This window comes from Ailuropoda melanoleuca, chromosome 6 (assembly GCF_002007445.2).
Source record: "Ailuropoda melanoleuca isolate Jingjing chromosome 6, ASM200744v2, whole genome shotgun sequence".
Lineage (NCBI taxonomy): Eukaryota > Metazoa > Chordata > Mammalia > Carnivora > Ursidae > Ailuropoda > Ailuropoda melanoleuca.
In genome coordinates this window covers 130,145,568-130,167,625 of record NC_048223.1, presented here as the reverse complement: position 1 = coordinate 130,167,625, position 22,058 = coordinate 130,145,568, and the positions used below count along the sequence as shown (strand labels likewise).

Here is a 22,058-nt window from a genome sequence, read left to right as displayed (position 1 = left end):
GAGCCTTGCGCCCTGCAGAGGAGGCTGGTGCTGGCCCAGCGGTACCTGGCCCAGGCCTCCGAGGTACTGCTGCAGTGCGTGCAGGTCGCCCTGGGCAGTGGCCTCCTGGACATTGCTGCTGTGGCCAGCCTGGACATGGTGGAGTGCACCGGCACCCTGGACCCTGCAGCCACCTGCCAGTTCCTGGCACTGTCTCAGGTATGGCTCTGCTATGTGCCCCTTCCTCAAGTCCCTTCTTGGCCACCTTGGAAGGGGGAGTTCCCTGAGCACCCGGCACTCCCTCCTGCTGGTAGGTTGGCCAGCCAGGCTACATCGGGGGTCTCTGCCTTGAGAGAGCAGTGATCGGCTGGAAGAGGGAGCTTCCGGTCACCCTACTTCTTGTAGGGAAGGCTGTCCCATCTTCCTGAGGTTCTCCTGAACCCCAACCCCTATTACTGACATCTTACGGTCCACCAAGACTTATGCTCTTGGGGCTCAGAGCAAAAGAGTGGGCAGGTGCTGTGGGCACAGCGGTGAAGGGCCTGGTGACTGCTGCTGGCAGGAGATGCATCTCAAGAAGCTGGTGCCAGAAGAGGCTGAGCAGCCCCTAGCCACCCTCCCACACGGGCACCCACTGGCCCCGGGCAGGGCTCAGGTCCCTTGGCCCCATCCCTTGTCTGTTTCAGAGCTGCTTGGCTTCCGAGATGATGCGGGATGTCCTGTTCACGGCCACAGCCAACACCAGCAGCTCGCAGCTGGCGGCCCTGCTGCAGCTCGAGCACCAGCTGAAGCAGGAGGGGAGGATGTCCACCAGCTTGTTTGCGAGCGTGGAGCAGAGGCTGGCTGTCATTTCCAAGGTGAGCGAGCCGTCTGCGCCTGCCCTGGCCACTCAGCCCTGCGGTGCCACTCTGTTGCCAGCCCGATGGCAGCACTCACCCGTGCAGCCTCTCCATAGCTGTGTGGTTCCGGGGCACCACTGGCCCTCTCTGACCTCCGCCTCCCCCAGGGCCTCCTGGTGACTAAGTGCCCAGGCCTACAGCAGGTCGGGAGGGGACAGGGCCCCTGAGGGTCTTCTTGAGGGGGGCACACTTCTTTCAGCCCACAATAGAACACTGCAGACACTAGCACGTCCTCTTCCGCTTGGACGAACAGATGTGAACTGGGGTGTTTAAGGAAACGGGACTTGATGAAATGCAAGGCATCGGGACAACAGCCTGGAGCACTCTGACCGGTTCCACTCCTCCCCCCCGCTGCTGCTCGGCACGCACCTGTGTGGGTCCAACCTCAGCCCTTCATCTAGAGTTTCTCTTCTCCCTGTGACACTGGGGGCCAGGTTGTCATTTGTGGTGGGGTGTCCTGTGCCCTGTGGGGTGCTCACCAGATGCTGGCCACCCTGCCCCAGCTGCGACAACAACAGAGGTCCCCAGAATCACCCCCAGCTGAAAACCAGTGCCGGAAAGCCTCCCCTTCTCCTGAAGAGCAGTGCAGCCCATCACAGGTGCAGGGACAAGCAGGCCGGTCCACCGAGAGAAGCAGCACAGCCCAGACACCCATGCTTGGAGAACACGTCCATGTGTGTCCACTGAGGCTGGGGTGGGCGTAACCCAGCACTGACCTCAGAGGAGACTTGAGGGACCAAATACCTCAATGTGTGCACGGTGCTGAGGATGGGGCTGGATGTGGGGGGTGCAGGGGCTTGGTCCAGTGCGGGACAGGTCTGTGGCAGGATGGGTCCGTGGCGGCCAACTCCATCGTAGGTGCTGTGACGGCTCCTCCTCCCGCTGTTTCAAGGACCCTCGTGGAAGACCTGCACTGACTCGGTCAGGGGCACAGAGTAGTCAGACTCGGGGGTCGGCTGCACTTGGTGGGGGCACAGACCGCAGCCAGGCCACCACAGCAGCCACAGCAGGAGCCTGGTGATCAGCAGAAACTGCTGTCCATAAAGCCTCTGCTGTGGACAGGAAAGCAGGCTGAGCTACAGCTCCTGAGAGGGGAAGCTGTCCGCAGCGACTTGTCCCCGACTGCCCCCTGCGTCAGTGCTGACCCACTGGGACACACAGCAGGCTTGTGATAACCCGCCTGGGGACTGCAGCTGCATCCTGGGCTGTGGGGAGTTTGCCTGAAAACTCGTGGATGGTGGTGAAATTCCTTGTGGTTCTCATGGCACCTGGGAAATAAGGACCATCCTGGAAGGATGTGGCCTCAAGTTCACTGGCTCCAGCAAGATGCTACATGAGGTCTCCTCAGAGAGCATTAGCATGGCACAGGGAACGTGGACTAGCACAAGATACCCTGGCTGGAGAGGGAAACAGGGATGAGTGCTGTGGGAGAGACTCTCAGAAGGCTGAGTGCATGCAGAACCTGTCTCCAAAGGCCAGGAGAGTGTGACACGGAGCTGAGGCAATAGTGACACGACACGATGGCTTACGGTCCACAGACTCAGGAGCGCCGGCATCCCCATGCAGGAGAAACACAAGAAAGTCACAGTGCATCCACGAGCACCAAGCTGCTGCTGCCCAGGACAGGAAACCTGAGGGCAGTCAGCGAGGAGCCATGGGCGCCTGCGAGCAGGCCAGGAGACCGCTGCCCACCGTGGCAGCACAGAGAAACGTTTGGATGCACAGAAACTGAGGGAGTGGGCCACCAGGTAGCCTGTGGCACAAGAAGCTAGGAGGAAACGGCAGAATGCATGGGAGAACCAAGAATACCACAGAGGGAAACATTCAGGTACAAGGAAATAAATTTCAAGTGTGTAAAACAGTAATTTTAACATCTTGTGGAGTTTAGCTTATTTTGAGGAAGTAAAATGAAAGATGATGCAAAAAGCAGGAAGGATTAGACAGAGTTTACAATGCAGAGGTTCTGTCACTACTAGGGAAGGGTAAAATTACATTTTTATTAGATTATAACAAGCTAAAGGCAAATGTCATGGTCCCTAGAGTAACCACTAAAATACTGTGTAACTAAGTTAATAAAAAGAAAAAAATCAAATAAGAGTATTTTATTATCCCAAAGACAGGCAAAAAGAGTAGGGGGAAAGAATATAAAAACATATGGTCCCAGGAGGAAAAAAGCAGGGCAATGGTAGTTGGAAACTCATATATATATATTTACAATAAATGTAAATGGACCAAACCCTACAAGTCAGAGACTAAGATTGTCACATTGGCTGAAAAGAAAAACAAAATCCAATCATATGCCACTTAAAAGAGACCTGCTTCACATATAAGCACACAGAAATGTTGGATGAAAAAGATGAGAAATAGTATCTAAGTCATGAAGATACTCATCTGATGAAAGCCAGGTGGCCCGGGGATCAGTCAACAGGGAATCAGCATCCTCGGTCTGTAGGTACAATGATGTAGCTTCACATGAAACAGAAGTGACAGGGATAACAGGAGCCCTGGACAGGCCTGCGTCCAGTGGGGGACCCGCTGCTGGCCCGGCAGCTGGTGGGAGCCCAGACGATAGATTGGTAAGCATGTAGGGCTGTATAGGAAAGCTGTTCGCGTGCAGGTCTGTGCAGCTGTGGCCAGGCTGACATTCACAGAGCACAGTTCCGACCATGACTGGGTTCTCTTCTTTCCAAGCATGCAGGGAGCGTGGGCCAGAATGGACCGTGCCAGGCCATAGCCTCAAGACTCTCCAACCAAGTGAAAGCATTCCCTTTGTTGTCCAGCCACAATGCAATTAAATTAGAAATCAATAACTGAAAGATACAATAAATTTGAAATTAAACAATATACTTATCATCAGGAATTAGTCAAAGGAGAAATCACAATGAGATTTAGAAAATATTTTAAATTGACTTAGATAATGAAAATACCACATATCAAAACCTATGAGACGTGTCTACAGGAGGGCGTAGAGGGAAAATACAGCCTTGAATACACAGAGAAAATCTTAAAAACAGTAATTTAGGTTTTGACCTCTAGAAGCTAGAATAAAAACACCTCTAAGAAAACTAGAAGGTAATGAAAAAGAAATACAACACACACAATGGAATTAAAACGGTAGAGGAAACCAACAGCATAGAAAGTTCCAAAAAGAAGACTAATAAAATTGATGAACATTTAGGAAGACCCGTAAAGGAAAAAAAAGAAAGAAAACCCATAATTCCACTATCAATAATAAGAAGACATCATGGAGATCCTTCAAACTTCAAAAAGCTGATAAGGGAATGTCCGTACTCTAATGAAGTTTGACAATCTGGATGGAACAGAGAAATTTCTCAAAAAGTACAACTTACCAAAGTTGACAGAATAGAAAATCTGAATAATTTATTATCTGTTAAAGAAATTGAATCTTTTATTAAAAACATCCCCGCAAAGAAAAATCCCAGGCCCAACTGTCAAGGATGTGGAGAAAGGGGAGCCCTCTTACACTGCTGGTGGGAGTGCAAGCTGGGGCAGCCACAGTATGGAGGTTCCTCAAAAAGTTGAAAATAGAGCCACCCTACGACCCAACAATTGCACTACTGGTTATTTACCCAAGAAATACAAAAACATTAATTCAAAGGGATACATGAACGCCGATGTTTACGCAGCATTATTTACAGCAGACGAGCTATGGAAGCGGCCCAAGCGTCCACTGACTGATGAATGGATAAAGAAGAGGTGTCTTGTATACAATGGAGTATTACTCAGCCATCAGAAAGAGTGGGATCTTGCCATTTGCAATGATGTGGGTACAGCTAGAAAGTATTATGCTAAGTGAAGTAACTCAGAGAAGGGCAAATACCGTATGATCTCACTCGTGTGGAATTTAAGAAACAAAGTGAACAAAGGGAAAAAGACAAGCCAAGGAACAGACTGTTAACTCCAGAGAGCGCACCGATGGTCACCAGGGGGAGGTGAGTGGGGAGGGGAGACAGGTGACGGGGATGAAGGTATGCGCTTGTGCTGAGGTCGGGTCACGTGTGTGAGTGTCGACTCACCAGGTTGTACACCTGAAACGACCGCACTGTGGTAACTATACTGGGGTTAAAAAAAAACCTCAACAGAAGGCCAGTCCCCGCGGAGAGCCTCGAGCTCACATTCTGTGCCCCCTCATTAAGAAAGACAGACGCTCCCACAGAAGAAAAACTACAAGACTGGAATGTCACAAGAGATGCCCAAATGGTCCATAAACATTTTTAATGGCACCCAACTTCATTAGTTACCAGGGAAATACAAAAATCAAACCTGCATTCAGTTACTGCTAGAATGCAACGGCTACAGTGGAGCCGTGCGGCAGCAGGAGCGGGGCGCCCCGTGGAAGGGCCTCTCGGGAAGCTCCCGGCCCCAGGGAACACGTGCCCCGAGGCCGGTCCAGCAGCTTCGGCCAAGCGGGGGCCGCCCGGAGGGGACGCAGGCCGGGGGCGCGCTCAGGAGGCGCAAGACTCCGCGCCTGAGAGAAGGCGGGTGCCGTACGATGGTCTGTCTTCTGTCTGTCTGCTCCACCCGCAGCCCTGGACGCCAGTGCGGGCCCGTTGGCGCTTGCGGACGCGAAGCTGGTTTCATCAGCAAGTGGGGCGATGTGCTTGCGGGCCCCTGGGGCTCAGCGGGGAGCGCGGCGGGGCCGGCGGGGCGCGCCCGTGTGCACACCGGGGGCGTCCAGGGGGCCCGGCGGAGGACGGAGGGGAGACACGAGGGTGCTGGAGTGTCTTCCGTGTGTTGCCTGCTGGGCTCGGGCTCGCTCCTGTCGGGCAAGTGGAAGCTCGGCGGGTCCCGGAGAGTCCGCGTGCGCCCTCTGCCCCCTTGTGGCAGCCGTGAGTCCTGCAGGTGTCGCGCCCCCGCCCTGAGGCCCCCCACAACGCCTGGGCCTGCACCCCGCGTCGTGCATGGTTGATTCCTGTTTATCACGCACAGGCTTGGCAAAACCTCAGGGTCACTGAGCAGCATTTTAACCTCCTGAATGAAATCCCGCCTACCTTTCGGGTCCTCATCCTGCAGCTCTCGCGGGACCGGTAAGGCCTCCCTGTTCCTGTTCTGGGCCGTTCCCCACCCTGTTAAGAAGTCTCGCGGTGCGGGGTGAACACGGCTCGAGGGATGCCACGATGGAGGGCATGTTAGGGGTGGACCCAAGGCCGTGGCTGGACAGACACGGGCTGGCAAAGGGTCCCAGCTGAGATGCGGTGGGGCAGCATCCCCCCGGGAAAAGCCAGGCTGGTACTACTGGGGACCCCGATCTGCTTGCTGTCCATGGCACGGGGCCTGTGCGTCTGCTGAATGCCACCCTTGCCGTGGAACAGAACCCTCGCCTGGTGTGGACAGCTCACCGACTGTGCCCAGATGGGCCTGTTTCCATTCTGGTCTTGACTTGGCCAAGGCATTCATGGGGAGGGGGCTCCTGCCGGGGTGTACGTGGTTCACCAAATCGGCATCTCCGGGGCTCCTCTGGGACCCCACGAGCTGGGCTTTGACCCTGCCCTGTGTCCTGCCAGCAGGGCCCATCTGTACTGTGCTGCCTATGAGAGACCCAAGTCTATCCCCGCGGCCAAAGGGAAGGTTCTCCAAGTGGGAGGTGAGTTCTGCAAGAGGTGTTTAGCAGGCCTCATCCTCAGCACAGGGGGCACACTTGCGAGGGGCCACGATGCACACTTGCGGGGCTTGGCGGCTTGTGTGCTTGCCGGGTGGGGGCGTGTGCCGCGTGGGGGGTCGCTGAGTCTGTAAGAGATGGGGAAGGAGTCAGGGTTGTGTGTTTCCTGGACTCCCAGTCCACAGAGAGGACCAGCTGCCCCCACTCCCCCTCCAGAATTTCTTCTCCCAAAAAACACTATATTCCCACTTTCTTCCTTACGTCTCAGGCACATAACTCCACTTAGCATTTCATTTAGAGTGAAGGAAGGCTGTGGAACAGAGACATCCATCTGTGTCCCCACTGCTGACAGCCATCATGAGTGCCACAGCAAGCTGTGTCTGCAGCCAGGACCGCCTTCTCACGTGGAGAAGCCCTGTGCCCGCGGTTTGCTCACGCAGACCCACTCCCAGTGTTCATGCACACCTCCACTCTGTCCTCAGCCCCANTGGAGAAGCCCTGTGCCCGCGGTTTGCTCACGCAGACCCACTCCCAGTGTTCATGCACACCTCCACTCTGTCTGTCCTCAGCCCCCGAGCGTGGTCTGCAAAGCCGTGGGGTGGGCACACACAGCAGGGGTGTCGGTCTCCACAGGCTCCTGCAAGGTGGCACGGGTGGCCGTGGATCCAGACACCTTCTCCTGCCTATTGGCCAGTACTCAGCAGTTCCGGGAGCTGACCCAGGCCGAGGTGAACAAAGAGGGCCTGGCCCCAAGCTCAGGCACGGTGAGGCCCCTGAGCCCAGCGTCCAAGGCTGCTGCCGCTGCAGTGCTGGGGACCAGGACCCTGGCCCAGCGGCAGCAAGGTGGGGCAGGGAGGGCTAGGTGAGTGGCACTGGCCATCCGGACCCCAGGCACTGCTGGANCTGGGGACCAGGACCCTGGCCCAGCGGCAGCAAGGTGGGGCAGGGAGGGCTAGGTGAGTGGCACTGGCCATCTGGACCCCAGGCACTGCTGGACACCCAGGACACACAAGGTAGGCAGTTCCTCTTTGAATCCCTGAGCGAGTCTGGTACGGCNCAGGGAGGGCTAGGTGAGTGGCACTGGCCATCCGGACCCCAGGCACTGCTGGACACCTCCCTGATGCCAGCAGGGAAACTGGTGGGGCTGGGGGTGCCAGAGTGGCCTCTTGGAGGAGTGGGCAGGCGGACGAGGCAAGGAGCACTGTCCGCAGGGGGATCTGATGGGCCCTGGTCCTGGGGCAGGCGGGTGCAGGGAGCCCTGCTGTGCAGCTGACTGGGCCCCTGGCTACCAGGCTTTTTTTGGGAAGGGCAGGTTGAGGGCTGTGCAGGGTCCTTCCCACTCTTTGCTCTAACCGGGTTGGGATTTAATGAGCCCCCCCCTTAGATGCTTCTGATCACGGGCTGATGTTTGGGTTGAGACAGGAATTGGAAAGTGTGTACCTTGAAAGGGAAGGACACTCTCTGCAGAAATTCAGTGATGTCCTGGCGTCCATGGAGGAGTTCCTGCAGCCACTGTTTCCAGTGCTCAGGAGCCCTGAGGCCAGGTACCTGCCATGGGCTGATGGCTCCCAGCGTCCGAGGGCTGAGGCCGCAGAGGGCGAGCGAGGGGCTGGTTACATCTCCGAGCCCCGGCGGGTGTGGGTTTCAGGCCCAAAGCTGGCACTCTCCTCGGGGCAGAGGGGAGGATCACCATCTGTCCGTCCCTAGGAGTGCCCCAAAATGCTGGGAGCAGTCAGGAATAGGACTCCGGGGAGCCAGGGCAGACAGGGTGGGGACTCAGCCTGCAGGCCAGCTCTGCTGCCTCCCCGATCCCAGAAAGAGCTGGCTGTGGGATGGGGGTGCTGTTCCCACGTGCAAGTCCGAGTCTCTGATGCCGTGAAAGGGATGAGCTTCGCGTGCTGAATTCACATCCACAGTGCCCGGCTCAGGACCGTCTGTCGCGGGGAAGAAGCCCTAGTGCTGGGCTTCTCTGGGGNTGAGCTTCGCGTGCTGAATTCACATCCACAGTGCCCGGCTCAGGACCGTCTGTCGCGGGGAAGAAGCCCTAGTGCTGCTGAAAACCTTCTCTGGGGACGCGTCCCGGCCACGCTGTTGCCCTCTGCTGCTGAGGCAGGGTGGGAGTGGCGAGCGCGGCCCCATCCTGAGCCCCTGTGACTTAGGCTCCGTGGAGAAGAAGGCAGAGGGCTAGGGCAGGCGGTACTGCTGAGATTTGCCAGGAGGTCAGAGATGAACCCTGAGTCCCGTCTGCACCTGTGTGCCCAGTTACCCTCGGCCCCCAGCACAGGGAGAGGGAGTCGTGGAGCGTGACTTGTGACACTCACTCCCGCTCTTAGTACGCGTGAAAACCCGACGACGTGCCTTTGACTTCCAGAACACAGATTCCCGCGGCTGTCGCAGATTCCGGGAAATCAAAAGGCAAAGACAAGGAAAGGAAAGTGTCCCTGCCCCATGGTGAGTGCGGCCTGACAGGAGTTTCTGCTGGAGAACTTGGGCTGGGGTTCACCCGCCANGAGAAGAAGGCAGAGGGCTAGGGCAGGCGGTACTGCTGAGATTTGCCAGGAGGTCAGAGATGAACCCTGAGTCCCGTCTGCACCTGTGTGCCCAGTTACCCTCGGCCCCCAGCACAGGGAGAGGGAGTCTGGGAGCGTGACTTGTGACACTCACTCCCGCTCTTAGTACGCGTGAAAACCCGACGACGTGCCTTTGACTTCCAGAACACAGATTCCCGCGGCTGTCGCAGATTCCGGGAAATCAAAAGGCAAAGACAAGGAAAGGAAAGTGTCCCTGCCCCATGGTGAGTGCGGCCTGACGGGAGTTTCTGCTGGAGAACTTGGGCTGGGGTTCACCCGCCGCTCTGGGAGAACCTAGGTGGGTCGGGAACAGGCCTCCCCAGAGGCGTGGGAAGGTCCCCAGAAGGCTGTGTGCACAGCCCCACACCAGCGCCCCCGGGTGGGGGCTCTGCATGCCGCTGCTGACAGCACCACCGACCCCAGCATGCTCGCCCTTCCTCGGAAAACCGGCCGCCCACGTGTGTGTGCTGATGGCAGTAACAATGTGTGATGTTGCCCGTCTGCATCCTGAGTGTGCGCGCCCCAGATGACCCAAGGGGCAGACGCGTTTCTGCGTCAGTGATCTGCTGATGTCCTGAAGGAAGGTGAGCGTGCTGGGGAGAGGGCGCCAGTGCCCGAGCTCCAGTGGCTTCCTGGTCACCTCTGTGCCGCCAGGACAGCCCCTCTGGTTTCTCACTTGATGTGTCTCCACACGTGTGAAAGGTGCCAACACCGTCATCCACACCCCGCACCGGGCCAGGGGCGTGGCACGTCCGTAAGGGTTCAGCCTCTCAGCCGGCACCTGCGACTCTATAAATCGCTTTTTCTCAGAGTCATTTTCATTGATCCATGAAGGGAAAGCAGGGCTGCTCTATCCAAGGGTGCTTTGATTTCCAAAAGTGCCTGGCAGTGCCCTCCGGCCAGCACCGCGCCCCAGACGCGGTCGCTCCAGCTCACGTGCCAGCACCTATGGCCTCCTGGGGCCCGCCGTAAGGGTGAGGGGCCAGAGTTTGCCCACCTGAGGTCACTTTTGTGAACTGAGATTCTGCCCTAAAAACTCCCCAGATGAAGGCCTTTGCTCACTTTTAAGTAATTTGTTTTTACTTTGTACGTATAGTGAATTCAGTTCAAGTGTCTGGTGGCCTCGCCCTTCGTCCCCTTTCCACCTGTCACAAAGAGCAGGTTTCCTCACGAGCCAGGCAGGGCCGACAGCTCCTCCGAGTGCTCCGCGGTCACCTGGAGAGGCTGCCACATCGCAGGGGTGCAAACCCTTCAGCACACCTCTTCATCCTTCGAAAGGGGGCTCTGTGGTTAGAAGGAGTCATGGCATTCCCGGACCTGCCCCGGGCATTGGCTGCCCATGTGGGGGCAAGTCCTCGAACCGCGGAGGACCCAACGACCCTGTGACCCCACTCCTCATACACTGAGCCCAGCTCAGACTTCTTCCTATGTGTGCGGTGGAACGGCTGCCACAAGGACAGACAGACCCAGACCAGCAGGCCCACCCCAGGGGTTTGCCTGTCCGTGGGAGCGTGTCTCCCGCTGCCTTCGTAGCTCCTGTCCCCCGTCCACAGCTCAGCTCGAGGCTGCAGACAACACCATCCTCATTGTGGACGAGCATCTTCTGGGGCTGCCGCTGGAAGGCCTCTCGGTGTTTGAGGAGGGGATGGTCTTCTCCGTGTCCCGAGAATTCTCCCTGCAGATGCTGTGTAATCGTCTCCACAAAGAGGAGACAGGTAAGAGGTGTGCTCGGCCACGCTTATACTGACCTTCGCACTGGGCCCGTCTGAAGTGCCTGACGTGGACTGCTGTCAGACGCTTCTTATCAGATGTTCCCACTTTATTCCAGGCCCTCATCCGTTCCAAGATAGTCACAGAACACCTGCTGTGCGCCCAGTGTCTGTGAGGTGCTAAAGGTCCACCGAGGGAGAAATTAAGCATTGTTCTTGCCCCACAGACCGGGGATGGGTGTTGACCAATGATGTGGCTACTCATTCCCTAGGTGGCGAGGGGCAGTGAGGGAGGGGACCGGGAGGATGGACGGCACGCAGGCCTGGGGGCAGCTGGTGACTTGGGCTGACCGTGTCCTGTCCCGGGGGGTTGTTCGCACCCATGTGCCCAGCGTCCGAACCCCTGCAGGCTGGAGGAGGTAACAAGGACCGAATTTGCCCTTCCAACAGAAACAAGTGGAAACCCGAAATAGATGGAGCGGTGGGTTTCAGACACTGGAGGGCAGGCCGTGCAGAACCTGGTCCCCAAGAACAGGGCCAACCCCACGGAGGACGGACCTCGAGCCTAGAGGAGCTGATGACCTGGGATCAGAGTCCTTGGAGGGGGAGTATGGGAATTAATAATGGCCAGTGTCCCCCACAACCCCCAGATCTGATGAAAACCATAATCCCACATGTCCAGAAGTTTCCATAAGCCCCAGACACAAGAATCAGAGAGGAGACTCCAGGGAAGGTGGTCAGAGTGATGAGGACCCCGACATCATCTCAGCCGCAGCCACGGAACACCCAGAATTGAGGCCAGGAGTGACCCCGACTTCCCGATGGAGACAGCGCAGGCCACGAGCGACATCCCTACATTACTGCAGAAAGTCTGAGCACTAAAGCCCACACACCAATGAAGAAGATGAAGGGAAACAACACAAAATACACAAGAATGCGCAAAAGGCAGAAAAAGAGGGAAAGTGGAACAAAGAGCGGATGGGGCTGGTGAAGAACAGCAGGTGCATTTGTCGCATCTCCGCGGATGGTGGCAGCCCCCAGCGAGGAAGGAGGGCCCTTCGTGGGCGAGCTCGCTGCATCTAAGACCTCCTCAAATAACAGGACAGAGAACACGCCCCCGCCCCCCGCCCCGCTGGCCACGCCATGGACTCGCTCATGTCCGAGTCTAGGGCCAAGTTTTGCCGGGTTATCTGGTTTTTGTTGGTTTTGATTTGTGGGGTTTCCAGAGGTTTGCATATGGATTGTCTTATTATGTACAGGAATGACAGATGTCCCCTCCCACTCTGCAGCGTGTCCGTTCACACGCCGAAATGGTGCCTTTCGAACACAATATCGTAATACAGACCAATGTATCGATCTTTTTCTTAACCGCTGGTGCTTTGGGGTCGTTTTTAAAACTTGTTTTCTTACCTCACAACCATGCAGCCATTCTCCCATGATACCTCGTAAATACATCTGTTTTTCTTTTCTGCCTTTCACGTGGTGGCCCCCTCTTGAGCCTCGGTGTGAGATGCGGTTACGTTTCTTCCCCGCTGGACCACCCCCGGCTGCGCACCATTTACGGGAGGGTCCTTCTTACCCCTTGGCTCTGCGTGGCCAGTGTTGCTGTGGTGATGGCGGCAGCGTGGAGCCACCCCGGGGTGGAGGGAGGAGTGGCGGCCCGGAGGCTGCACACCCCGCTCCCGGCATCCGGGAGTGTGACCCAGTGACCGTGCGGACACGGGAGAGTGTCCTGGCTGAGCGGGGGGCCCGACGGCGCACCAGGCGCCTCTAAGATGGAGGCAGGAGGGGGACAGAGACACGGGAAGAGGCCGCCGCCGCCGAAGATGGGGAGGCGCCCGGGCCGAAGCCGCCAGAGGCTGGAAGAGGCCGGCACCGATTCTCCCCGGAGCCCCAGGAGGAAAGAGCCCTGCCCACCTCCGTTTCCGCCCATGGGACCCCTTTCGACCCTGACCTCCAGGCCTGTGACACTACCCGGGTGTGGTTTTACACCCCTGCACATGTGCTGATCTGTTACAGCAGCAACAGGAAACGCACCCAAACTCAAGCAACAACGCCGGCAGGATGAGTTCAGTCTCTCTCAACACACGCCTGAGCGCTGACCGCCAGGGCCCGCACACCCCGAGCGGGACGCTGTCAGAGCCATGAGCTGCTCCGGCCACAGGCGTGTTTGCGGGTGAGAGGTTCCCGGTAAATCTTTAAGGAGAACCACCAAAGGCAGAGAATCGGTGTATGAACTCCAGACGACAGAGGGAAAAGAAAGAAGAAAAACAAAGCTCACCCGAGCGGCCAGCAGCCAGTGACAGGACAAGTGGAACAAACAAAAATCAAAAGGCAAAGTGGTGGAAATTAGTCCATCTGGATCATAAATCAGAAAAGAAANGGCGTGTTTGCGGGTGAGAGGTTCCCCGGTAAATCTTTAAGGAGAACCACCAAAGGCAGAGAATCGGTGTATGAACTCCAGACGACAGAGGGAAAAGAAAGAAGAAAAACAAAGCTCACCCGAGCGGCCAGCAGCCAGTGACAGGACAAGTGGAACAAACAAAAATCAAAAGGCAAAGTGGTGGAAATTAGTCCATCTGGATCATAAATCAAAAAAGAAATGAATAAATGGGCCACACCAGCCAACTCCACGACAGTGTGGGTGACGAGGCACGCCAAAGCCGCAGGACGTGCGCTTGACAGCAGGCTGTCGCAGTGACCCGCTGCCACGAGGAGCCGCCGTGACCACCTCAGGGCTGGGGTCACTCCACGGTGATAACGGTCGGTTCATCAGCAGGATAAAATACGTGAAGCGACGAGCAGTCAAATCCCAGGACAGGACGGAGGGACCCGTCCCGCGATGGTAGATCGCACACACCCCCACGTCCAGGCAGGTCGGACAAACAGAGGAAAAGCAGAGAGAGTCTGAGCCGCGCCGTGGACAGACACGGAAGCCGCACAACACCTGGGGACATCCTCCCCACGAATGCCCGGAGCGACGCACGTTAGCGACATCCCAGGATGATGAGAGCAGAAGCCACCACCAAGGGTGGATCTCCTCAATCCCATTCATTTGGAAATTTAAAAACATACTTCTGCATATTTCCTGGGGCTCAGGAGAAAGGATCGCAGGAAGGTCCAAGTCCACGGCCGGTGGAGTGTTAACGGCAGCGGGGTCTGGAAGGGTCTCACCGCTTTGGACGTTCGTATCAGAAAAGGAAAATGTTGGAAGTGTAAAAGCTAAGCATTGAATTTATGAAGTTAGAGCAAGAACAGCAAGAAAAGGTAAAGAAAGAAAAACTCAAAGCAAGCAGAGGAAAGGGTACAATAAACACATGAACAGACATCAACAAATAGAAGAACAGAATTTTTTAAAGATGTTATTTATTCATGTGACAGAAAAAGGGAGAGAGCACAAGCAGGGGGAGTGGCAGAGGGATAAGCGGGCTTCCTGCTGAGCAGGGAGCCTAACGGGACTCGATCCCAGGACCCTGAGATCATGACCTGAGCCGAAGGCAGACGCTTCACCGACTGAGCCACCCAGGGGCCCCGGAAATAAAAATTTTAAAAAACTCATTAAATAGACGCCTTCTGACAAGAATGATCAAGAAGAGTGGATGGGGCACAAATACACAAAGTCAGGGATGAACAGAGACTCAGACTCTGAAGACGCCTGAGGGACCTGACGTCGGTGTGTGCAAACCCCGCAGCAAAGCGGACCACGTCCTGGGGAAGAGCGGCTCATGACTCAAGAAGGAAAACTCCAAATGGTCTCAGAACCAGCAGGGAAAGAGGATGAACAGACTTACTTCTTTGAGATCTACCAGACCTTCCAGAACCCGTTCACATCAGTCTTAACAGATCTCCCTGAGAGGAGGGAAAAGGGGCCAACCCGTCCCAGCCTTCCGTCGGCCCCTGCCACCGAAACTGCCAAGAACAGCACAAGAAAGAAAAACAGAACTTGCATCACCCAGTCTGACCTCAAAAATTTACAAGTGTCATTATATTAGATTAAGGGAAAGCAAACTTACAAGCATCTCGGTTGCTGCAGGAAAAGAGCATTTGACAAAATGTGTGCGTTTGTAATAGAAATTCTTAGCACACAGAGACAGTGAACATGGCTCATCGTGGTTGAGGCTCCATCCAGACCTAGAGCAAGCCGCCTTCTTGATGGGACACCCCAGGGAGCGCGCCGGCAAGACACAGCGGGAGCCTCGGTCCCTTCTCCGCGGGAGGCGCAATGCCGGCAGACGCGCGGAAATGAGAGGCGTGAGGGCGGAAGGAGAGGAATTAAACGGTCATTATTTTCGGACCTTCCTAAAGAATCTGCAAGCCGCTAGAAGAGTGAAGTGCAAACCCTCGTGCCGGAGGCAGAGGGACCCAGCGGGCCCAGCCCTGGCACTGGGCTGCCGCCGCGGGCACACTGGTGGGTGCCCAGCGTGGTGTGTGAATGGTCAGCCAGGTAGGCAGGGGGGCTTCTGGTGACTGTTCCTTGCTTGAGGTCTCCTGGCTCAGGCCTTCCCTGGCCCTGTGAGCCTTTACATTTAGAACCCATAGCTCTTTCAACTTTACAAAAATTAAAGTCAGTTGTTCTCGCTACTTTTTGTTTTTTTTATTAAGGTGAAAAAATAACCATTATAAAGTGAACAGTTCAGGGACATTTAGTGCGTTCATCATAAGGCTGTGGGCCTCCAGCTGTGCTGGCCCCAAACACCACCTTTTGTTTGCAGCCGAGGGGCCCGTGAAGAAGGAGGGCAGAGGCAAGAAGAGGAGTCCGGCGAAGAAGGGACAGAAGGTGGGCAGATGGGCCTGGGGAGCCTGGGTCCCCCCTGCAGGATGCAGGACCCCCCAGCGGCCCCCAATGACCCTTGTGTGTGGTGCAGGACACTCCGCCCCGGCTCATCCCCCCGGACTGCCTCATAGTCGACGCCGACAACTTCAAGTGTATCCTTTACCGGCCCCGCTGCCCGGGACACGCAGGCGCGTGCGCTGTTTCTCCTTAACGCAGACCTAGTCATCGTGGACCCCTATGAGGAGGCCCAGGGCATAGGTGAGTGCCTCCCACGGGCCCTCGACGTGCACACACGTGCACAAACACGCCACATGCCACCCTCTGGGCTCAGCCACAGAGCAGCGTGGGCACAGTGCTGTGGCCTCCGAGCCCGCCTCCTGTGCACGGCCTCCACCTTCTGTCTCCTCCCATTACACTGACCACGGTGGGGGGCTGGAGTGCGGTCCTGTGGCCCTTGACCATCACAGCCAGGTCAGGATGATGGTTGTAGGAAAAGCGAACCCCTGAAGTGAGGTCCGCTGCCCCCTTCTCAGAGCCCAAAACGACTTCCCGCCGCCCACTGCAGCTCTAAGTGTCTGATTCCTGTGGGCTCTCCTTTTGATAAATTGGTTTTTAAAATCTCTTTACATCGCTTCTCAGCCTTTCGGCTAAGATCGAGTGTAAAATCTCTTCACAAAGGAGGGAGGGAGCCCTGACATGTCCACACGCAGCAAGCGTTGACTCCGCCACGTCCTGTATGTCCAAACGGGCCACAGCAGGGGACAGCCTGCGGTCCGTCTCCCTTACTGTTGCCATGTGAGACAAACTCCTGTGTTTCCTCACCATTCAATTCGTGTTGTAGAAAGGCTGACTCCTGTCTTCGTCACCCGGGAAATTTTGGAAAGATTCCGAGACACGTTCACCGCTCTCTGGGTGGGACATCTGGGAAATAAGCACTTCCCCAGGTTGGTGTCGGGGTGTCTGGGGACATCGTCCTGCAGTGAGCAGGGTGGTGTGAGCCAGCTGGGGGTGCTCCAGACATGGTGGGAGGGACTGCTGTGCTCCGTGTCGCCCTTCTCCCTCTCTCCTCACTCTTTCCCTCAGGCTCCCCCCAACCCTGACCCCCCCATTCTGTCCTGTCAAGCCCCCTTGCCGCCCCCACCCCCAGAGCCTCCAGGTGTCTGGCCTCTCTTCATCACACAGTGGGCTCCTCGGTTCTCATAGTGCCTGAGTGGGGGCGGCATTGCCCTCATTCCCACTTTACAGATGAGGACCTGGCACCCGGGAGTGTGCTTCTGCAGGGGTCCCCCAGCCTGTCCAGTGCAGGGCGTGCCCCTGGCTCTGGGGACTAGAGGGGGTTGTGGGGGGAGAACCTGCTGGAGAGGGGCGGGGCTGCGGGAGAGGAGGCGGGGCCCGCTGGGGCGGGGAGCGAGTGGGCGGGGCCTGTGAGATGAGGAAGGGCAGCAGTGTCAGGGGCCTGCTGAAGAAGTTTAGGGCCACACGTGGGCGGGGCCTGTGGGCGGTGGGCAGGGCCTGCTGGAGTGGTGCAGCCTGCTGGGGGCAGGACTCCCCTGTGGGTTCTCTCAGAGACCTGGAAGCGGCTGGCCATCAGGGAAGTGTCCTTCTAGCATTTTCCAGAGCCACTGCTCAGTGAGATGAGAGTTCATTCCAGGGACCCGAGGTCCATGCTCTGGAGAATCATGTGGGTAGAACCCAGGATGGAGGCTGACGCCGGGCACCAGGAGAGTGGACGTTAGTCCAGTCCTAGCAGATGGGTGGGACGAGGAGTGAAGAGCTCAGGACAGGCTTTGCTTTCAAAACACGTCCTGAGAGCTTGCCCAGCCTGCAGCCGCAGCCCCGAAGGCCCAGGACAGATGTGGTCCGGGCTGCAGCACCCCGGGGACACCCTGGGACTCCCGCTGCCTGCCTCTGGCCACCCGCGTTCCCTTTGCAGCCAGGCCGAGTGGGAGCAGCTCCTGGGCACCTGCAGCGGCTTTTTCTTCTATGGCATGGAGAGCTTCCTGTCCCACATACTGGTGGAAAGGTTGGCTGCCATGAACCTACGAGGTGAGACAGCCCCTCAGGGCCCCCAGAAGCCCGACGCTCTGCCAGGACCCCAGCGCGTGGGATGGATCCACACAGGGACAGAGCAAGGCCCTGTGTCTCCATCAGTCATCGTCTGTCTGAGAAAGGGCTTGGGGGGCCGGGGCACTCTGGAAACACAGTGGGGGAGAAGCCCCCTCCTGCCCTTGTCCCCCTCCTCCATTTCTCAGAGACCCAGTTCAGAGTTCCAGACCTGACAGGCACAGCCAGAGGCAGGAGCTGGGAGGGTCACCCCCCAGGGCTGGGCCTGCAGAGTCCAGGAAGCATAGGGTGGGCATTTCCAGAACACACTGACCACAGCCCACCCCCCCTCACTCCCAGTGTAAATGTGGGCACTCTAGGCCTTGTATTCCCTCTGGCTATCCCCTGAGGACTTCTGAGTGGGCGGTCTGGCTTGCCCTTGAGTGACCGTCTCCTGAGGCAGTCAGTGGCTGACTGGCCGCACCACGCAGTCGCAGGAGAGCCTTTCAGGGACCCTCAGGAAGCACATGGCCCAGTGACGACAGCATAACAAGCACATGGACGTGTGTTCCGTGGTCAGGGCACCTGAACACCCCCACACCATCACCTGCTACCTGTCTCCTTCCCAGCCCCCTGGAGACAGGCCACGCCACAGCCCACCCCACCCTAGAAGCCTGTCGCCCAGCACATTCTTTGCCCCAAGGGGAGGTAGAAACGAGGCCTTCTCAGATGCTTGAGGTTGGAGGAATTCTGAAGCTCACCAAGCTCGTGTGGGGGTGACCACGGGTGCCCTACGCTACTCCCCACTGAGGCTTACCCTCCTGCATTTGGAAGGTCTGCCTGCCCCTGGGCACAGCCCCCCCACGCCTGCCCTCAGCCAGGCCACTGCAGGAAGTGGGGAGTCAACTCTGTGCACACGGGGCTCTCGGCATGCCCATGGCCAAATGTTGCTGTGTCAGTGGACACACGGGGGGCCACTTGCCTGAGATCACCCCTGGCAGGCTGGGGTGCCTTGTCAGCATGGCGTGCTTGGAGCTGAGCTGACTGCACTGGAAGACGGGGAAGGCTGTGGGGTTCCCGAATCACTTAACATCCCCGTGTGCTTGTGCAGCCACTGGGTCTCGGGAAAGGGTGTACGGATGTCAAGTCTGAGCCTGATTCTCCCAAGCCCTGGGTGACACCACCAGCGTGCACTGGCCTCCCGCTCCTGGGCGTGCAGCTGCTGGACTGCCCCTCCCGTGTCCTGCAGAGTGCCAGATGATGGTCCTGCTGGGCCTGACTCGGTCCTACAAGAGCATGCGGCGGCATATGGAGAAGTCAGAGAACAAGAGGTACCTGCTGTCCCCCTGCACCAGCTTGAGCCAGCAGCCTGGCCTCCACACACTGAATAGGGGGGCGCCTGGGGGTCTAGGACTGACGGATGTGCTCCCCAGGGAGTGTGCGGGGACAGAGTGTCCCTGCGTCCCATGGGCAGAGCCCCATGAGGGAGCCAACTCTACCATCTGCCCAGACCCTTCCCTGGAGGAGTCTGGTTGGAGGGGGGTGCAGTGGAGGAAGGAGGGGAGCTCCAGCGGCAGACCAAGGCCTGCGGTGACTGGGCCAGGGGACAGAGGGCCGGCAGCCGGGAGGGCGCCCTGGCTTCAGAGCTCCCCACATCACGTGCAGCACAGTGCCTGCGTGGGCTGCGAAGGTGGCGGAGAGTCTCATGATGGGTGCTTTGCCTCCCGACCCCACCGCAAGGTTGGGAGTGGTCCAGAGGGACTGACAGCACGCCGGAATGCCCTGTCTTGTTAAATGACATTTCACGTGGGAGTGGGGGGATNATTCCCACTTTACAGATGAGGACCTGGCACCCGGGAGTGTGCTTCTGCAGGGGTCCCCCAGCCTGTCCAGTGCAGGGCGTGCCCCTGGCTCTGGGGACTAGAGGGGGTTGTGGGGGGAGAACCTGCTGGAGAGGGGCGGGGCTGCGGGAGAGGAGGCGGGGCCCGCTGGGGCGGGGAGCGAGTGGGCGGGGCCTGTGAGATGAGGAAGGGCAGCAGTGTCAGGGGCCTGCTGAAGAAGTTTAGGGCCACACGTGGGCGGGGCCTGTGGGCGGTGGGCAGGGCCTGCTGGAGTGGTGCAGCCTGCTGGGGGCAGGACTCCCCTGTGGGTTCTCTCAGAGACCTGGAAGCGGCTGGCCATCAGGGAAGTGTCCTTCTAGCATTTTCCAGAGCCACTGCTCAGTGAGATGAGAGTTCATTCCAGGGACCCGAGGTCCATGCTCTGGAGAATCATGTGGGTAGAACCCAGGATGGAGGCTGACGCCGGGCACCAGGAGAGTGGACGTTAGTCCAGTCCTAGCAGATGGGTGGGACGAGGAGTGAAGAGCTCAGGACAGGCTTTGCTTTCAAAACACGTCCTGAGAGCTTGCCCAGCCTGCAGCCGCAGCCCCGAAGGCCCAGGACAGATGTGGTCCGGGCTGCAGCACCCCGGGGACACCCTGGGACTCCTGCTGCCTGCCTCTGGCCACCCGCGTTCCCTTTGCAGCCAGGCCGAGTGGGAGCAGCTCCTGGGCACCTGCAGCGGCTTTTTCTTCTATGGCATGGAGAGCTTCCTGTCCCACATACTGGTGGAAAGGTTGGCTGCCATGAACCTACGAGGTGAGACAGCCCCTCGGGGCCCCCAGAAGCCCGACGCTCTGCCAGGACCCCAGCGCGTGGGATGGATCCACACAGGGACAGAGCAAGGCCCTGTGTCTCCATCAGTCATCGTCTGTCTGAGAAAGGGCTTGGGGGGCCGGGGCACTCTGGAAACACAGTGGGGGAGAAGCCCCCTCCTGCCCTTGTCCCCCTCCTCCATTTCTCAGAGACCCAGTTCAGAGTTCCAGACCTGACAGGCACAGCCAGAGGCAGGAGCTGGGAGGGTCACCCCCCAGGGCTGGGCCTGCAGAGTCCAGGAAGCATAGGGTGGGCATTTCCAGAACACACTGACCACAGCCCACCCCCCCTCACTCCCAGTGTAAATGTGGGCACTCTAGGCCTTGTATTCCCTCTGGCTATCCCCTGAGGACTTCTGAGTGGGCGGTCTGGCTTGCCCTTGAGTGACCGTCTCCTGAGGCAGTCAGTGGCTGACTGGCCGCACCACGCAGTCGCAGGAGAGCCTTTCAGGGACCCTCAGGAAGCACATGGCCCAGTGACGACAGCATAACAAGCACATGGACGTGTGTTCCGTGGTCAGGGCACCTGAACACCCCCACACCATCACCTGCTACCTGTCTCCTTCCCAGCCCCCTGGAGACAGGCCACGCCACAGCCCACCCCACCCTAGAAGCCTGTCGCCCAGCACATTCTTTGCCCCAAGGGGAGGTAGAAACGAGGCCTTCTCAGATGCTTGAGGTTGGAGGAATTCTGAAGCTCACCAAGCTCGTGTGGGGGTGACCACGGGTGCCCTACGCTACTCCCCACTGAGGCTTACCCTCCTGCATTTGGAAGGTCTGCCTGCCCCTGGGCACAGCCCCCCCACGCCTGCCCTCAGCCAGGCCACTGCAGGAAGTGGGGAGTCAACTCTGTGCACACGGGGCTCTCGGCATGCCCATGGCCAAATGTTGCTGTGTCAGTGGACACACGGGGGGCCACTTGCCTGAGATCACCCCTGGCAGGCTGGGGTGCCTTGTCAGCATGGCGTGCTTGGAGCTGAGCTGACTGCACTGGAAGACGGGGAAGGCTGTGGGGTTCCCGAATCACTTAACATCCCCGTGTGCTTGTGCAGCCACTGGGTCTCGGGAAAGGGTGTACGGATGTCAAGTCTGAGCCTGATTCTCCCAAGCCCTGGGTGACACCATCAGCGTGCACTGGCCTCCCGCTCCTGGGCGTGCAGCTGCTGGACTGCCCCTCCCGTGTCCTGCAGAGTGCCAGATGATGGTCCTGCTGGGCCTGACTCGGTCCTACAAGAGCATGCGGCGGCATATGGAGAAGTCAGAGAACAAGAGGTACCTGCTGTCCCCCTGCACCAGCTTGAGCCAGCAGCCTGGCCTCCACACACTGAATAGGGGGGCGCCTGGGGGTCTAGGACTGACGGATGTGCTCCCCAGGGAGTGTGCGGGGACAGAGTGTCCCTGCGTCCCATGGGCAGAGCCCCATGAAGGAGCCAACTCTACCATCTGCCCAGACCCTTCCCTGGAGGAGTCTGGTTGGAGGGGGGTGCAGTGGAGGAAGGAGGGGAGCTCCAGCGGCAGACCAAGGCCTGCGGTGACTGGGCCAGGGGACAGAGGGCCGGCAGCCGGGAGGGCGCCCTGGCTTCAGAGCTCCCCACATCACGTGCAGCACAGTGCCTGCGTGGGCTGCGAAGGTGGCGGAGAGTCTCATGATGGGTGCTTTGCCTCCCGACCCCACCGCAAGGTTGGGAGTGGTCCAGAGGGACTGACAGCACGCCGGAATGCCCTGTCTTGTTAAATGACATTTCACGTGGGAGTGGGGGGATGGGGGG

At 58.2% G+C, this 22,058-nt stretch overlaps 2 protein-coding genes across 2 annotated transcripts in view; both read left to right on the top strand.

The window, feature by feature from the left end:
• The window catches only part of LOC100465393 (cilia- and flagella-associated protein 46), a 97,481-nt gene extending 78,088 nt beyond the window's left edge, over nucleotides 1-19,393 (top strand). The window contains exons 43-56 of the mRNA XM_034663486.1: nucleotides 19-198; nucleotides 666-836; nucleotides 5,829-5,926; nucleotides 6,407-6,483; nucleotides 7,132-7,262; nucleotides 7,921-8,042; nucleotides 8,870-8,949; nucleotides 10,622-10,783; nucleotides 15,490-15,554; nucleotides 15,643-15,703; nucleotides 15,774-15,809; nucleotides 16,393-16,495; nucleotides 17,485-17,597; nucleotides 18,844-19,393. Of these exons, the coding sequence (XP_034519377.1) occupies nucleotides 19-198; nucleotides 666-836; nucleotides 5,829-5,926; nucleotides 6,407-6,483; nucleotides 7,132-7,262; nucleotides 7,921-8,042; nucleotides 8,870-8,949; nucleotides 10,622-10,783; nucleotides 15,490-15,554; nucleotides 15,643-15,703; nucleotides 15,774-15,809; nucleotides 16,393-16,495; nucleotides 17,485-17,597; nucleotides 18,844-19,388 (1,944 nt within the window). The 3' untranslated portion in view covers nucleotides 19,389-19,393. The remainder of the gene's footprint in view (nucleotides 1-18; nucleotides 199-665; nucleotides 837-5,828; nucleotides 5,927-6,406; nucleotides 6,484-7,131; nucleotides 7,263-7,920; nucleotides 8,043-8,869; nucleotides 8,950-10,621; nucleotides 10,784-15,489; nucleotides 15,555-15,642; nucleotides 15,704-15,773; nucleotides 15,810-16,392; nucleotides 16,496-17,484; nucleotides 17,598-18,843) is intronic.
• A 647-nt stretch (nucleotides 19,394-20,040) lies between these two features.
• LOC117802820 lies at nucleotides 20,041-22,029 on the top strand. The gene is made up of 2 exons (XM_034663643.1): nucleotides 20,041-20,233; nucleotides 21,480-22,029. The coding sequence occupies exons 1-2, from the start codon at nucleotides 20,041-20,043 to the stop codon at nucleotides 22,022-22,024; spliced, it is 738 nt and encodes a 245-aa protein (XP_034519534.1). The 3' UTR covers nucleotides 22,025-22,029.
• Nucleotides 22,030-22,058: the final 29 nt, after the last annotated feature.